This window comes from Emys orbicularis, chromosome 19, assembly GCF_028017835.1.
Source record: "Emys orbicularis isolate rEmyOrb1 chromosome 19, rEmyOrb1.hap1, whole genome shotgun sequence".
Taxonomy (NCBI): domain Eukaryota; kingdom Metazoa; phylum Chordata; order Testudines; family Emydidae; genus Emys; species Emys orbicularis.
Window position 1 is genome coordinate 2,770,698 of NC_088701.1, and position 16,984 is coordinate 2,787,681.

Sequence of the window (16,984 nt, forward strand, 5' to 3'; positions counted from 1 at the left end):
ACGGGCCAGGACTCCATCGTTCTGGGCGCTGTACAAACCCAGAAGAAAAAGATGGTCCCTGCTGGAAAGAACTCCCAATGTAAGCGTGTTTATGTAGCCTGGTGTGTGTGGGGCTTTGTGTTCTGAACATGTGTAATCTACACTGATGAGTGTGGGCAGTATGTGTGAGCGTGAGAGAGAGAGAACCCTTCCTTCAGGGCATGTGTGTGTTTTCATTGACTGAACTGTACATAGTGCGTGGCCAGGGTATGTGTGTAGGGAGTGTATTGGAAATGGTTGTGCAGGGAGGGTTTGTGTGTACTGGGTATAAGGAGTGGGGGAGCATGGAGGGACTGCATGTGTGGTATGTGTGCATGCATACGTGTGGGGAGCGTGAGTGTGTGAGGAGTGTGCCTGTGTGCAGTGTGTGTCCATGCATGTGTGTATATGTGAGGAGAGTGTGTGTGGCTAAGGAGCATGTGTGTGTGTGTTTGGCAGAGGGGCAGAGCTGTGCCTGTCTTTGATCCCTGGTATCATCAGTTCCTCTGGGAGTCGGGGAAGTCCCCTCCCGGGAAACGCTCTCAGTGAGACGTTAATTACCACCTCGGCCTTTGCTCCATTGTCCTACGTTCCCAGGGCTCTGCGGATGGGGAGCAAGTGCTGTTTAATGCTGTCACAATATTTTATTGCAAAGCTGCCTACTCACTTTCCCCGAACTTGTGTTTCTCCTGCCTCGGTGCTCAGACCTGCTCATTGCAAGACACTCCCTGCTCCAGAGCTGAGACCCAGTGCGCGCTCTCTCTGGCTCTGGCATTCCTGGGGCCTTCTGCTCTCTGCTGCCCCAGACCAGACCCTGCCCCATCGAGTTCATTATCCTGCCCTCAGCAGTGGCCAATACCTCATGCTTCGGAGGAAAGCAACCACTTCTTTTCCAGCGCAGTGGGGCAGGGTGGAGTCCTTCCTGACCCCTGTGGTGATCAACCCAGGCCGGGTGCCATCAGAGTTGATTACCCTGATCTTCCCTGCAGAGCCAAAGTTATCAATGGCCACAGAGTTGAATGGTCCTTTAATAGTTCACTCTTGGTATCTGACCTGAGGACATCTGTCTATCTACTCTGTTTATCTGTTGCCATGTGTACCCACTTCTCTCTTTCCATATACCCCACGCTATCTGTCTGTCCACCTCATCGTCTCCCCTTCCCCTTCTCTCTTGGGTTTCCCGGGGCTGACTACCTGCCGTTGGAAAGAGAGTTTCCTTTGATTGGTTCTGTGCTCTAAAGTCACCAATGGGTGGAGCAGCCACCTCTCCTCTTGGGTCCCAGGTAGTGAGAATGACTCTGGATCCCCATCAGCACGTGTCTCTCTTTCCTTGACGGGGTGACCGCTTTCCATGTGTGCAGGCCCCCGCAGACAGATCCTGGCTCCTGACTACAGCCCTTGGCTTCGGTGAGGTGCAGCCTGGCTAGCATCAGGGTGTGATGCTGGTGGTACTGCTTCCGCAGCCGCTGTGAGCCTATCACCCGCTAGTGCCTGTGGAAGCTCTAAGCCCTAATGCTGGGTCCCAGGCTAGTCTATCCAGCTAACCCCTGTCCCCCGCTAGCTGACACTGAGGAATTAACATTCCCATAGGAAAGTCATCATAACTGATGGGGAAACTGAGGCATAGCGTGACTTGCTCACTGTCTGTGGCAGAGCCGGGAAATCGAACCCCTGCTTGTCTGAGTCCCAGCCCAGTGCCTTAGCCACAAGCCCATCCCTCCTCCTCAGCACCGAGGCTTTTTGGACTCTGAGTTCGATTCTTTTCCAGACCGAGCCTTCCAAGGGCCCCTGTTGGGTTTCACCCTAAATCCTTATCTGCTGGCACAGCCCGTTCCCATGGCCGCTGCTTCCTGAGGGCTTGCCGGGAGGCGTTCGTCCGGCATCCTAACCCTGCATTGTCCAGCTCCCAGAGCCCTCGCCCCCTCTGCTCACCAGAGCCTTTGATTAGTCCCTGTCTAGATGCTCAAAATGTCAGCCCGGCCCGATCAAAGCTGAACAGAAACACAGCTCTGGATTCTGCTGATGAATCAAAAGGCTGCTGCATCTAACGACTCGGCAGGGTAGTGCCTCTTAAAGGGACCTTGCAGAAAGGCGCCGTGACCTTTCTCCCTCTCTCCACATTTCCCCTTTCTGTCTTCCCTCTTGCTGTTTCGCACCCCTCTTTTCTCATTGTGATCGCTCGCTCCCCCTTTCCCAGACACACTCTTTTTTTTTCATGCATCTCTCTTCTCTCTCTCTCTCAATCTGTTGCAGTGTCTCATATCTTGGCTTCAGTAAATGGCTTCATTCACTTAAGGCCCAGATTTGTCTCTGGGCTGCTGCAGTCTAGCCTGGGACCAATGGGAGCTGGCCCTGTGTCTCCCTGTTCTGGCGCTGTTGGGGCTGGTTCAGAGCTGTGTGGGCCTTGCCGCAGCCAGGAAATAACCAAGGCAGAGGCAGGCACCAGTGTCACCGTCTCCTGTCCCTGATCCACCCTGATCTGCGCCCTGCACTTGGTGGTGGTGCTGGGGACCTTATGGCAAAGGGGGATCAGGCCCTGTCGTCTCTCTCTCTGTGCCCAATTCTGCATAGGGTCCAGGCAGGCTGGTCGTGCCGTCGCCTGAGGCTCTGCGAGATCCTGTAGCCACCGCAGGTTGTAGGACTCCTGCCCTGCCCACAGTGTCTGCCCTAGTTCCTCTGCCTGTCTCAGGCTGTGGCTCTCACTTTCTGTCTCTTTGCGTCTCCGGCTGCCCGTCTGATCGTGTCACTTCCATTCGTTTCTGCTGCTTCCCCTGTTCTGGGTCCTCGAGCGGCGCTTACCAGACCCTCCCCACCCCACATTTACTTTGATCGCCACTTGCTCAGAGCTCTGGATGGCAAGGACCAGGGGGGCAGTCGGGACTGGGGGGCACAGGGAGCAATGAATGTGGAGCAGGTGTGCCCTGGGGATGTGCAGGAAGTACCAGGTGGGGAGGAGGAGTGGGCCAAGTGGGGTTTGAGGATGATGTAGAGTCCAGATTGGGGGGAATGGGGCGGGGGATGGCACAGGGACCCCACCACAGTGCCTCTCCCCTGCTTGGGTAGCCTTCACAGAGGCTGAGAACTCCCCCGTAGCAGGGTGTCTCCAGGACACGGCTGGAGCACACTGACAGGGTTAGGGTTAGGGTAAGGGTTAATGGGGGGATATCTGTCTGCCCAGATGGAAGGCGGATATAATAGGCCAGGCCCTGGCCCCGCCCATGCTGTGCCCTCTCCCGCAAGGTCCCTCCAGGATCCTCTGCTCTGAGCAGGGACCTGCCCCAGACCTGTCTGTGCCCATCACTGCAGGTGGCTCCGGGTACCTGCTAACGCCTAGGGGGAGAGATCGTCCACAGGCGGGGGAGGACAGCACTGAGCCTGAGGTGAAAGGAAGGGTCACAAAGGCAGTGCCTCTGGGAAATGTACAACAAGGCTGATGGATGGATCGATGGATTGATCTATCTATCCAGCCAGCTCCATACACACCCCTCTGTCTGTCTCTGTCTCAGCCCTGCAATGGAGGGACCCTCCCCCCCCTCGGATGGTAGAGGAAGCTCCGTCTCTGTGGCCTGTCCGCTGTCTCTGCTAAAGCTGCTGGCAAGGGGGCTGGTTTGCACCAGTGGTGCTGGGGGGGTTTGTGACATGGACATCTGGTCAATAGCATCTGGGCTGAGACCCGCCCCCTCCCGAACTCCTGGCACACGGGGCTGGCGGACAAAGCGCTGGGAAATGACTGTACGGATGATTGTCAGAGTCCGCTCCGGCTGCAGGAGTGAGAGAATTCAAGGCCAGAAGGAACCATCAGCTCCCCTAGCGTGACCTCCTGTCTATCTCAGGTCACCCCCAGCGCCCACACACCAAGCCCAGCAACTGGGATTAGACGAAAGGATCCCGGCTCTCAGGAGACTAAGCTGTTGTGTGCCACAGGCAGAGAACTGGAGGCACCGAGATGCTGCCAGTGCCCGAGACTCAGCAATGGCAGGAAATTGATATAGTGAGATCTACTCAGTGCCTGCACCGTGCATTGGCCCAGGGGGTGGGGGGCCGTGGTGTATGTGGGAGGACAGGCGAGTACGAGGGGCAGGAGGCTGTGCTAATGGGATGGCTTTGGGGGGAGGCTCTCTGATGGACTCCCCAATCTCGCTGCCCCAGGCGGCTTGCAGGGCTGATTTCTCAGAACTGGTACACCACGGTCCATGCAGGTGGGGCCAGGGAGGAGCAGGGACAGCTGCCAGGGGGATTTGGCATCCCCGGCCAGGTGGGTGGATCTTGTCCCATTGCCATGCATGGTTGGGTCATTTGTCTCCGTCCAGAGCAACATCATTCAATATGAAACAGCCTGCCTGGAGCTGCTGAGGGGGTCCCCAGGGCAGGGGGCTCTGCTGGAGTATGGGGGGGTTGTCATGTGCGGGGAGGGCATAGGCTATGCCAGGTGCCCTTTGCCTCAGTGTGTGAAGGAGAACAGAAGAGAGAGAAAGAACAAGGGGAGTGAGTGAGTGAGTGAGAAAGGAGGAGTGTGAAAGGAAGGGGGAGGGAGGGAGGCCGCAGCAGCGTCTGTTCCGTTGTTCTCCGCTGTGGCTGGAGCTCTGCTGGGGGAAGCAAGAAAGAGGGATTGTGAAATGAGAGAGGGGGAAGGGAGCCAGAACAAGGAGGAAAAGGACAGAGCGGATGTGGGAGGAAAGGAGCAATAACCTGAGGAAGGGAAAGGCCCTGCCAGACAGAGCCCCAGGGCTGCAGGACTCTGGCACAGGGCAGAACTCATGTTCTAATCCCAGCTTCTCCCCTTCCTGCCTGCAACAAGGGCATGGGGCAAGTGCAGCCACTCACACCAACAGCCTGCGCTGCGCACACAGGGGTGTCCACATGGACAGGCACACGGAGCTCTCACACTCACATGGGCCTACAGAGTTCACGCCCGCGCACACTGACATGTGCATTCCCACACAGGCACACAGAGTACGTACATACACACACAGATACATGGAGTTCACACGTGTGCAGACATACACATGCACACACACAGACACATGGAGTTCACACGTGTGCAGACACACACATGCACACACACAGACACATGCAGTTCACACGTGTGCAGACACACATGCACACACACAGACACATGCAGTTCACATGTGTGCAGACACACACATGCACACACACAGACACATGGAGTTCACATGCGTGCAGACACACACAGACACATGGAGTTCACACGCGTGCAGACACACACATGCACACACACAGACACATGGAGTTCACACATGTGCAGACACACATGCACACACACAGACACATGCAGTTCACATGTGTGCAGACACACACATACACACACACAGACACATGGAGTTCACACGCGTGCAGACACACACATGCACACACACAGACACATGGAGTTCACACGTGTGCAGACACACACATGCACACACACAGACACATGGAGTTCACACGCGTGCAGACACACACATGCACACACACAAGGACATGGAGTGTATACACACACACACACACACAAGCTCCCAGAATGCACACACATTTCACACACACTTGTGCACTCACACACACAGGCACACAAGGTTTATATGCTCATCAGTATTCCTGCACTTTCAGTTTGCAGTAGAGCGCAGGTTCTCTCGATCGGGGGTGTTACGCCAGGTGTTGTCTGAACACACAGGAAGCTACAGCTCCTGCCCTTGCAGTGGAAGAAGGTGGCCCTGCTCTGCTCCCATGTAGACAACTTATAAATGTCTCTGTTGAGTCCCACCTCTTAGGTGCACGTTGGGTGCTGGACTGTTTGGAAAATGGAGCTGCTGGGAGCAGAGCTTTTGAAAATCTGACCTCCAGAGCAAACTCCCTACACCCAGTCACACAGAGCGCATGCCCACACGTCAGCACGCAACCTCCCCCCACGCTGCCCCTTTCCCAGCACCCGACGTAGAGCATGTCTCTATATGAAAACATGAAACAATATTTGACACCAACTCCTGGCAGGGCCCTTCATAGCGCTGTGTTCACACATACCTTTGTGTCCCTGCCACGCTGTACGCACACTGGGCACGACACCACCTGCCCTCCAACACCTTCCACAGTGTGTTTGTACAAAGCACAGTGCCTTCATGTTGGGCATGACGTCCCCGCTCCCACCGCATGCACTACATCCGTACGCAATGCCATGTCCACTTAGCTTTCCACTCCTGCCATCTCCACACTGGGCACAATTCCACGTGCCCTCACGCTTGTGCTGCACTGTATTCACATTGGGCACATTGTCCATATACCCCTGCACACCTGCCTCACTGTGTGTACACACCCACACACCCTTTCATGCCTGCTGCCCTACATATTTGTACCTGCACTGGTGCTGCGCACACCTGCCATGCGGGGTCACACACACAGGCCAAATCCTGCTCCCCTTTTCACCCATGAACATCACAAAGCTGTAACTCGTCTGGTGTCACACAAGGTCCCTCCAACAAACCGATCAGGTTGGCCTGGGGGCTCTGCTCCATGGAGAATGTATCCTCTTGACACCAAGCTGAGGGGCTGTCACAGACCCCCACTCTTGCAGAGAGCTGTGTTTCTGAAACAACATCCGTGCTGCTCACATGCCCTGTCATCATCCCTCTTAGATAGCTCCAACAAGACTGTGGTAAGAGCAACCAGGACAGAATTGGGAGCCTAGATACTCTGATGATTTGTGCTATGTAAAAATGTAAACTACAGCGGATTAGAGAGAGAGATTATAACTGCGGGGTGGGGTGGATGTGTAGGGATGGATAGATAGAGAGAGAGGATTTGGGTAGAAAAATCTGTTGCCTAGAGTTGTATGCAAACACTAAAGACGAGACCACTACTCTGCAGTTGGCATTTGAACTGTTGTTTCTTTGGGACAGGAAGTGAAGGAGGATCCTGTATGCAGTTGAAGTAGCACATGGAATTGTGGAGAGACAGAGGGGAACTGGCCGGCCGGGTTAACAGCCAGACACTTGAGAAGCATCTTTAATGACCACAACTGGTCAGGACTTTGGTGTAGCAGCTTGAGAACACAGAGCTGCGAGCAGCACTGCACCCCCGCATTGGGAGCGGCGCTCACCCAGGGAGGAGAGCATCCGTATGGAGGCAGATCCTTAATGGCCTCCCCTCCAAGGAGTGGCGGTACTCCCCTGTCCTTAGCTGGGGAGAGGTAGCAGGGGAGTGCCATCACTGAACGATACCGGCAATGGTAGCGCTCTCCTCTCCCAGGCCTCTCCCCCTTCATTCCACCATCTGCCCCGGGGTTCCAGGGAAGGCACATTTTCCGCCACCCATCACACACACAGGCTGCTGATTGTGTCAATGAGATGGGGCTTGTCACCAAGGCAACAGGCATGAATGAGCACAGGAAGGTAACCCTGGAGACTGTGTGAATGGGAAATGGCCAGTTGCTATGGAGATCTGGTAAATGGGAAGAGACCCTCTGGCATGACAGAGACAGGATAAGCAGCAGGCAGCATAGCTACTCCCGGCTACCTCAATGATGGTGGGGGAGAGAATGGGCTCTTGTGGTTAGAGCAGGGACTAGGTGTCAGGACTCCTGGGTTCTATTCCCAGCTCTGGGAGGGGCTACAGATGCCCCCCCCGGGTTATGCAAACCCAACTTATGCAAATCTGCACTTACGGAAAAAGTTCCATAAGCTAGAAATAGGAGTGTGGTTTTGTTGTTGTTGTTGTTGTTGTTGCGTAATTGTCGGGTATACGTTTCTGACTTACGCAAAATTCGAGTTACGCACGGCGTTCCGCAACGGAACGCTTGCGTAAGTCGGGGAGCGTCTGTAGTGGTTAGAGCAGAGGCCTGTGGGTCAAGACGCTTGGGTTCTATTTCTTCCTATGAGAAATCCTGAAGATGCTTATAAGGCATGCCCCCACCCCAAAGTGCCCAGGAAGAACATTATACACAGAAGTCTTGGTGTCCTCCCAGGGTATGAGAATCCCACTATCTGTGGGAGTCCAACCCCATCGCCCTCTCCAGCAAGGCCCAGTCAAGCCATTGGTCCCGGGGACTCTGTCTCTCGGGTTTGTGACAGGGCCCTCCTGAAAGAGGTCTTGGTGAGGGTGGCCCAGCTTTCGCTTTCTATTGGCCACAGAGCCAGGGGCGGTTCGACTGGACAGCCCTTTGTCCCAGCTGGCTTTGATTCCCTGCCAGAGACGTCTACACTGGGGCTGGGCGCGTGCCTCCCAGCCCGGGGAGAAAGACCTGCACTCGCCCTGCTCAAACGCACATCTGACAAGTGAAGTGCAGATGTTGCAGCATGGGGGAAGGCTCGGGTGGGCGTGGACTCCGGTGGCTAGCCCAAGTTGTTGCCCACGACACAGCGTCCACACTGCTGTTTTTAGTGTGGTATCTTGAGCAGAGCTAGGGCACGGCTGTCTGCCCAGGCAAGGAGCCACCTTCCCAGCTGCAGCGTATACATACCCTAAAAGTCCCTATTTCAGCAGATAGTGTCCTACGGCTCCTGTTAGACCCACCCCAATGGCTCTCCATTCTCATGGCCTCCTCACCCCTCCAGTCAGGCTCTGGACTTCCACCTGGCCTTCTAAGATGCTCCGGTTCCCACCCCCCTCGGCTCAGTACACCTAGTGGGCCCTTGGATCCCTTTGGCCAGAGAGGGTCGGGGACAATGGTGCGTGTGTGATTAACTTCTGACGGCCCTAAGTGAGAGGAGAATCAGGCCGTGGAGATTTTGGCACCATTCAATCAGTACAATCGACAAGAACAGACCAAATGGCCACTGTCAGGCTGAAAATCCTTCTCCCCCGGCTACAAACACCTTGGATTATAATACATATGATGTTAAGGATCAGATTTACTTCGCACTGGGGTTGGACTTGAATTAAAGAAATATAGGTATGGAAGGGACCCCATGAGGTCATGTAGTCCCTCCCCCCACACTGGGACAGGTTTAAGAATATCTAGACCACCCCTGACCTGTGTTGGTCTAACCTGTTCTTAAAACCCACACCCCAGATCTAGACCCCACAGAAGAAACAGCAGGGTCCTGCTATGAAGCCTTATTTCATACATTTGAGGGCCGGAAGGGACCGTTCTGATTATCGAGTCTGATTTTCTGCGGCACACAGGCCAGAGAACCCATTCCTGTTTGAACTAGGGGGTATGTTTTAGAAAGACATCCAGTCTTGATTAAAGGTGCTGAGCGATGGAGAATTGGCTGCTTCTAGCTGCTTTTGCGTGATGCTGTCTTGTTTGGACAATGTTTCAGTCGATCCCCTACACCTGTTTTCACTTTTTCTTAATAATCCTGTGATACCACTTGTGCTGTGACCCTAGCATTGCTTGTGAGCGAAGTAGCATCATGCTGGGTCTGTAGGGTGGATGGGAGACAGCTAAGGGTGAGGCAGGGAGTGATGTGTTTCAGGGGGTTTGACCACAGTGGTCCAGCGTGTTGCTATCCATAGAATGAGACGTACCAACCAAGGTCTTGACTATGTGTGTCTATTAAAGCTCCTGATGGAGGTGCTAAGTGTGAAGTCCCAGCCAGATCCTGACTCACCAGTACTTCCATTGTGTCCCTCTGCTGCAGTTAGATGTGGTAATCCCATTCATTTCACAGCCCCATTCATGGTGATGGTCCAATTAGAAATGCTTAGGCAGAGTGACAAAACTATTGCGTAACCCAGTTAAATGGTCATGTCGCCTCCATTCCCAAAAATGGCTGCATTTCGTCATTTGATGAGCAAATCCTTTGTAGTATTGCTATGCATTGTCAAACAGCTGCTGTGCCCCACCCCAGAGGTGGCTACATTTCAGCACTGATATTCCAGTAGACCATTATTGCGCAGCTTTTAAACAGCTACTATGCCCCACCCCAGAGGAGGCTGCATTTCGGTGATCCTGGCATATACTCTGTATATCCGATTATGTTCTTTGGGTTGGAAGGACGGCGAGCTAGGATTACCCTGGATCCCTGCTGCAGGGAAGATTTTCATACTTCCCCAGGGTGCCATCATCTTGCTGTCCCCTTCTGAATGCATCCTGCCACCTTTTCCTTCCCAGCTCCAGGGAGGTGAGAGCAGCTTCACCCCCGATGCTTTTATGGGAGAAGCTGTTAACATCAACGTGCAACGCTTCTATAAATACAGTCCTGACGATCGTATGTAAAGGCATCAAAGGCCGTGGTGGCCTTGCTAATTCTGTAATTAAAAATAGCAAAATGCAGAAGCCCGTGGGAAGCGCCTGTCAGTTCCTGAATCTAACCTGCCTCTGTCTCCTGCTGGCTTTGAGGGCTGTGCCACTGTGGGCAGGCGCCACCGCTTGGTCGGCCAGCCACACAGCAGGCAGCAGCTTGATTTTAGAGTGGAAGCTGCAGGGATTGTTGGGTCTGACTCTGCTCGGGTGTAAAGCAGGAGCGAGGCCATTGAGCTCAGTGGAGTTGCTGCAGAGTCAGACCCTGGTTAGGGCTGGGCTGGATGGGGCAGCGTTTCACGGAACTGGGACCAATGGAAACAGGGCTGCACAAGGCAGGTACAGCCACCCCTCAGGCTGCAAACATCACCCAACAGCACAACCACACAGATACGGCATCCTAGAGCGCGAGCGCCAGCCATACCACCACACAGGTACGGCATCCTAGAGCGCGAGCGCCAGCCACACCACCACACAGATACGGCGTCCTAGAGCGCGAGCGCCAGCCACACAACCACACAGATACGGCATCCTAGAGCGCGAGGGCCAGCCACACAACCACACAGATACGGCATCCCAGAGCTCGAGCGCCAGCCACACAACCACACAGATACGGCATCCTAGAGCAGGAGCGCCAGCCATACCACCACACAGATACGGCATCCTAGAGCGCGAGCGCCAGCCACACAACCACACAAATACGGCATCCTAGAGCACGAGCGCCAGCCACACAACCACCCAGATACGGCATCCTAGAGCGCGAGCGCCAGCCACGCAACCACACGGATACGGCATCCTAGAGCGCGAGCGCCAGCCATACAACCACACAGATATGGCATCCCAGAGCGCGAGCGCCAGCCACACAACCACACAGATACGGCATCCCAGAGCGCGAGCGCCAGCCACACAACCACACAGATACGGCATCCTAGAGCAGGAGCGCCAGCCATACCACCACACAGATACGGCATCCTAGAGCGCGAGCGCCAGCCACACAACCACACAGATACGGCATCCTAGAGCGCGAGCGCCAGCCACGCAACCACACGGATACGGCATCCTAGAGCGCGAGCGCCAGCCACACAGCCACACGGATACGGCATCCTAGAGCGCGAACGCCAGACACACAACCACACGGATACGGCATCCTAGAGCGCGAGCGCCAGCCACACAACCACACGGATACGGCATCCTAGAGCGCTAGCGCCAGACACAGAACCACACGGATACGGCACCCTAGAGCGCGAGCACCAGCCACACAACCACACGGATACGGCACCCTAGAGCGTGAGCGCCAGCCACACAACCACACGGATACGGCATCCTAGAGCGCGAGCGCCAGACACACATCCACACGGATACAGCATCCTAGAGCGCAAGCGCCAGCCACACAACCACACAAATACGGCATCCTAGAGCACAAGCGCCAGCCACACAACCACACAGATACGGCATCCTAGAGCGCGAGCGCCAGCCACGCAACCACACGGATATGGCATCCTAGAGCGCGAGCGCCAGCCATACCACCACACAGGTACGGCATCCTAGAGCGCGAGCGCCAGCCACACAACCACACGGATACGGCATCCTAGAGCGCGAGCGCCAGCCACACAACCACACAGATACGGCATCCTAGAGCGTGAGCGCCAGCCATACCACCACACAGATACTGCATCCTAGAGCACGAGCGCCAGCCACACAACCACACAGATACGGCATCCTAGAGCGCGAGCGCCAGCCACGCAACCACACAGATACGGCATCCTAGAGCGCGAGCACTAGCCACACAACCACACAGATACGGCATCCTAGAGTGCGAGCGCCAGACACACAACCACACAAATACGGCATCCTAGAGCGCGAGCGCCAATCACACAACCACACAGATACGGCATCCTAGAGCGCGAGCGCCAGCCACGCAACCACACAAATACGGCACCCTAGAGCGCGAATGTCAGACACACAACTACACGGATACGGCACCCTAGAGCGCGAATGCCAGACACACAACTACACGGATACGGCACCCTAGAGCGCGAATGCCAGACACACAACTACACGGATACGGCACCCTAGAGCGCGAATGCCAGACACACAACTACACGGATACGGCACCCTAGAGCGCGAATGCCAGACACACAACTACACGGATACGGCACCCTAGAGCGCGAATGCCAGACACACAACTACATGGATACGGCACCCTAGAGCGTGAATGCCAGACACACAACCACACTGATACGGCATCCTAGAGGAGTGCATTTTCTCATCTGTGAACCAAATCTGAGTACCACACTGCCACAGGAGGCTTGTGACACAGTTTTAATCTCTTCGGGATGTGTTTAAAAGAGGCCTGGTTCTAGACATGAGCAACCCTCGAGCTGATCATGATCTGCCTCCCAGCGGATCTGGACCCTAAAGCTTTGGTGGGGAGATGTTGGGGGGAATGTCCCCAGGTTAGCGCACTGGTGTTCCAAACCCTTGGTGAGCTGCAAGGACAGCAAACGTTTCATATCTGGGCAGGTGTTTTCAGGAGCGGCACTAAGGCCCATGAATGACTGATGGGCCCGCAGGAAGGAAGGGACAGTCAGGCAGGGTTTGGATCGGAGGCACTGGGGTATGACGGGGCAGCAGGGGTGTGTGCTGGGTGTGTAACAGTGCAGGGGTATCTGGGACAGGAGCTTGCACCTGGGCAGCAGAGAAGTGTCTGAAATGAGGGCATAACCCCCCAAATGTGCCCCCAAATCCTTTGTAACCCTCATGCCGGGGGTCCCTATCCCAGCATCCCCTTCCCTTCCTGCATCCACCAAGGTCTAAAGCTGGCGCTGGCAATGGGAGCCCAGGCGGCAGTGTCTCTGAACTACGGCCCATTGTGTAGAGGGCTGGAAGTGTGTGGATCTATCCTTTTCTCACCCACGCCCCTCTCTCTGTAGTTGTGCCTTTTGCTGATTCATGTCTCGTAGCCAGGAGGAATAAAAGCTTTGTAGGCAGAGTTACTTATTGAACCCCTGTGATTCAGCTTTTAATTATCATAAGAAAGAGACAAACACAGAGCTAGATTAACTCCCATTTCCAGAGCCATTTTCATCCCAAGAGATCTAAATATGGAACAATTCACTTTCCTTCGAAGTGCAGCCACTTCTGGGTGGGGTGAAAGCAGCAGCTGTTTAACAGCCTCACCGCAACACTGTACTGGGATGGCTCACCCAGCACTGAAATGCAGCCACTTCTAGGGTAGAAGGTGGCTGCTGCTAACACCCACACAGCAACGCTACTCAAGAGTTTAGGTCAGGCGGTAATGGAGAATCCTGTATCCGACTGAAACTGCAGGGAAGCATTTTAAGGAAGCAAAATCTGACTTGGAATATGGCCAGGTCACTGGAGTTAATGCCTGTTAGTCTAGATACCGGGCTGATGAAACCAGTTATGGGTCTGATCTGAAATGCTCAGTGCTACGGTCTGAACAGGTTTGTGTGTTATAACCGGGCTGGTTATAACCACTGAGGCCATCTGCGCTATGATCCTGTCTGAATTCACAGGCTAGGTATATGCAGGCCTGGAAAACCTCCAAGGAAAACCCAGGGGCTGAGATGGGGGAGCGCTCTTCCCAGTCAGTCAGCGCTGCCCCCACTGCCTTCGCGTGGTGCCAGGGAGTAGAGTGACATTCCCAGTGGGACTGAGGTGATGCAGGATGGCCCCCTTCGTGGATGACATGAAATCAAGCTTCTGTCAGCTTTTGCTCCTGGGATCCTGTGGCACTTTTCCTAAGAGTTGGGGCGTTAGCTCCAATATTCTGGCCAAATGTCAAGACAGATAATTGCATTCTGCCTCCTTCCACTCCCCCTGGGTTTTCACATGGAGATTGGATCATTCACTTCCGGAGCAGCTGTGCGGTACTGCCCTGCGCTGTTAACCAGCTGCTGCGCCCCTCGGTGCTGAGCAAGTTATCCCTGCGTGTTCCTCTGCTGGAAGCAGTTTGGGATCCGTGGAAGGAATGTGCTCAAGAAATAAGTAGATGATGATGATTTTATTTTTCATCAAGCAGGCGCCCTTCACTTTAGCTGGTAACAGCAGGACTCCTGGGTTCTCTCCCTGGCTCGGGGAGAGGCGTGAAAGCTAGTGGTCTGATCAGGGGGAGTTGGGAGTCAGGTCTCCTGGGCTCTGTTCCCAGCTCTGTTGACTTGCTTATGTGAGGGTAGAATTTGACCCTGAGGGTCTTGGCTGCCCAACCCCTTCTTTCCACCAGGTCCCACTGTAGCCCCATCCCCACATGCCTTTCTTCCCCCCTCATGTGGCAAAATTACAATGTTCCTCTCAGAGGGGAGCTTTCCCCTCTCAGGGCAGGTGGCCTCACTTCCCAGCACGCCCCTTATTTTGTCTCTCTCCCCTTCATCTCTTGCAGCATCTTGGCGAAAGTCGGCTCCGACTTTGACCTGCGAACACTGCGGGCAGTTCGTGTGCTCCGGCCGCTAAAGCTGGTGTCGGGGATCCCAAGTAAGTGAGTTAGTCCGTGTGCTCCCCATGGGACCTGGGATCCAGCCAAAGGTCCCTGCCACCTCCTCATGGGACCCAGCACCCAACCCCAGGCCCTGTTACCTCCCTATGGGACCCAGCACCCAACCCTGGGCTTGTTATACCCCAGTGAGCCCCGGTACCCAACCTCAGGCCCTGCCACCTCCCTATGGGACCCAGCACCTAACCCCAGGCCCTGTCACCTCCCCATGGGACCCAGCTCCCAGCCCTGGGCTCTGTCATCCCCCAATGGGACCCAGCTCCCAACGGCTGCCCTGTACTCTCATACTGAAGCTGGGATCTGGCAGGAGCTGCTGCAGAGAAAGGTTTTAGAAGAGCTTGTCTGACCTTGTGTGTTCAGAGAGTGGCTGCTGCTGGTCTCTGAAGCATTTCTCAGTCTGCAAACATTAGTCAGGGACCTAAGAGTCCAAAACCAAATGGCCCCACTTGCGGGGGGTGGGAGTGGGGGGTGTCTCCCCAGTGCTGCCTAGAAGGGGATGACCCCTTCTGTGATGCTTGATTGTGACAGTGTGTAGGAGCCCTGGTCATGGAGAGGACCCCATTGTGCTGGGTGCGGTACGTCTATTAGGTATATTATGGTAGCGCCTCCATTGTGCTGTACAAACACAGAACAAAAAGATAAGCCTGGCCAGAGAGTTTCCAATCTAACTAACGGATCTACTGCCCTCCTGGTTTGGGTGCACAGGGTCTTTGGTGTGGTCCCCACACAACTGTGCAGTGAGGGACTCTCTCCTCGCTGCTCCGGGGCCCCAGAATTCCAGGGTCCTGCCTTTGCTGTGGGAGCTGCCGTCTGACACCCTGTCTCCCTCTCTTCCGCCCCAGGTTTACAAGTTGTTCTGAAGTCCATCATGAAGGCTATGATACCTCTGCTACAAATTGGCCTACTCTTGTTTTTTGCAATCCTTATTTTTGCAATCATAGGATTAGAATTTTATATGGGAAAATTTCACACCACCTGCTTTGACTCGGTGACAGGTAGGTCCAGTGCCCGCATCCCCTGTCCCCTGCGTTCGGATCGGGGGTCCCGTAGGTGAGTGACGCAGGGAATTGCCAGCACAAGCTCCCTTTACTTGCATGCTGGTTCCACATAGGGAGGAATGTTTGTCTAGCAGGGGTCTGGGAGCTAGGACACCTGGGTTCTAATCCCCGCTCTCGGAGGGGGTTGGGCATAGAGCAGGATGTTTGAGACTTGGCGGTTCTACTCCCAACTCTTAGAGGGAAAATGGTCTAAGGACTAGAGCAGCGAACAGAGAGCCAGGACATCTGGGTTCGAGTCCAAGCATTGGCACTGACCTGGTGTGTGGCCTCAGGCAAGTCACTTCCCCTCTCTGTGCCTCAGTTTCCCCCTCTACCATGTGGAGGTCATGTTGACATGGATCAAGGCTAGATGAAGGAACATCTGTAAATGGCTTGAAGCGCCTCAGCTGGAAAATCCCAGTCCTTGTTGTGTGTGAGAGAGGGCGGTATGAACCCGGCACCGGCCTTGTGGGCAGCAACCCAGCCAAAGGGTGACAGCACCTTCCCTGGCCAAGTGTCTCAGGGTGTGGGGCTGGAATCTGCCTATCATCCCCACTATTCTCTTTCCCGCTCCTCCCTGGGCCCCTGGCCTGCGCTCAATATGGAATGGCCTAATTATTTGTCTCCCCTGACGGAGATGGTGTTAATTGAGGGAGAGCTATTTCTGCAACGCGGCCATGTCATCGAGAAGGGGGTTGGGGGAGGGAAGGAGAGGGGGACGGAGGAAGCACCTGCAGGGTCTGACTCTCCCAGCAGACACGAGAGAGGTGGCTCTGATTTGTATTTGCAAATCCCGGCTACCGAGCTGGAGGGAACCAGCACTCAGTGCCCCTCCCTGCGCCAGGACAGGGGGTCTGGGAGTCAGGGGCTGGACCTCAGCTCAGGGTCCCAGGAGGGGTCTCCCTAAGGCACTGTAGAGAGGGACCTTCCCTGCTTTGGGTGTAGAAGAAGAGATGCTGGACCAGGATCCAGGAGACCCCGATCCAGTTCCTGGCTTAACCATGGCCTCCCTGTGTAACTGGGCAAGTCATTTGTGCCTCTGCTCCCCATCTGTGCAATGGGGTAATACCCCAGGGTGGTGGCTAGTAGGTCAAGGGATGACTATAAGATGTTCAGATGCTGTGGTGCCGAGGTAGAGTGACCAGACAGCAAGTGTGAAAAATCAGGACGGGGGGTGGGAGTAATAGGCACCTATATAAGATAAAGTCCCAAATATCAGGAGTGTCCCTATAAAATCGGGAC

The 16,984-nt window shown here is 55.0% G+C and overlaps 1 protein-coding gene across 1 annotated transcript in view; it reads left to right on the forward strand.

Annotated features, from left to right (window-relative positions):
* Positions 1 to 16,984, forward strand: part of CACNA1A (calcium voltage-gated channel subunit alpha1 A) — a 191,364-nt gene that overhangs the window by 73,535 nt on the left and 100,845 nt on the right. The window contains exons 5-6 of the mRNA XM_065419170.1: positions 14,595 to 14,686; positions 15,548 to 15,700. Of these exons, the coding sequence (XP_065275242.1) occupies positions 14,595 to 14,686; positions 15,548 to 15,700 (245 nt within the window). The remainder of the gene's footprint in view (positions 1 to 14,594; positions 14,687 to 15,547; positions 15,701 to 16,984) is intronic.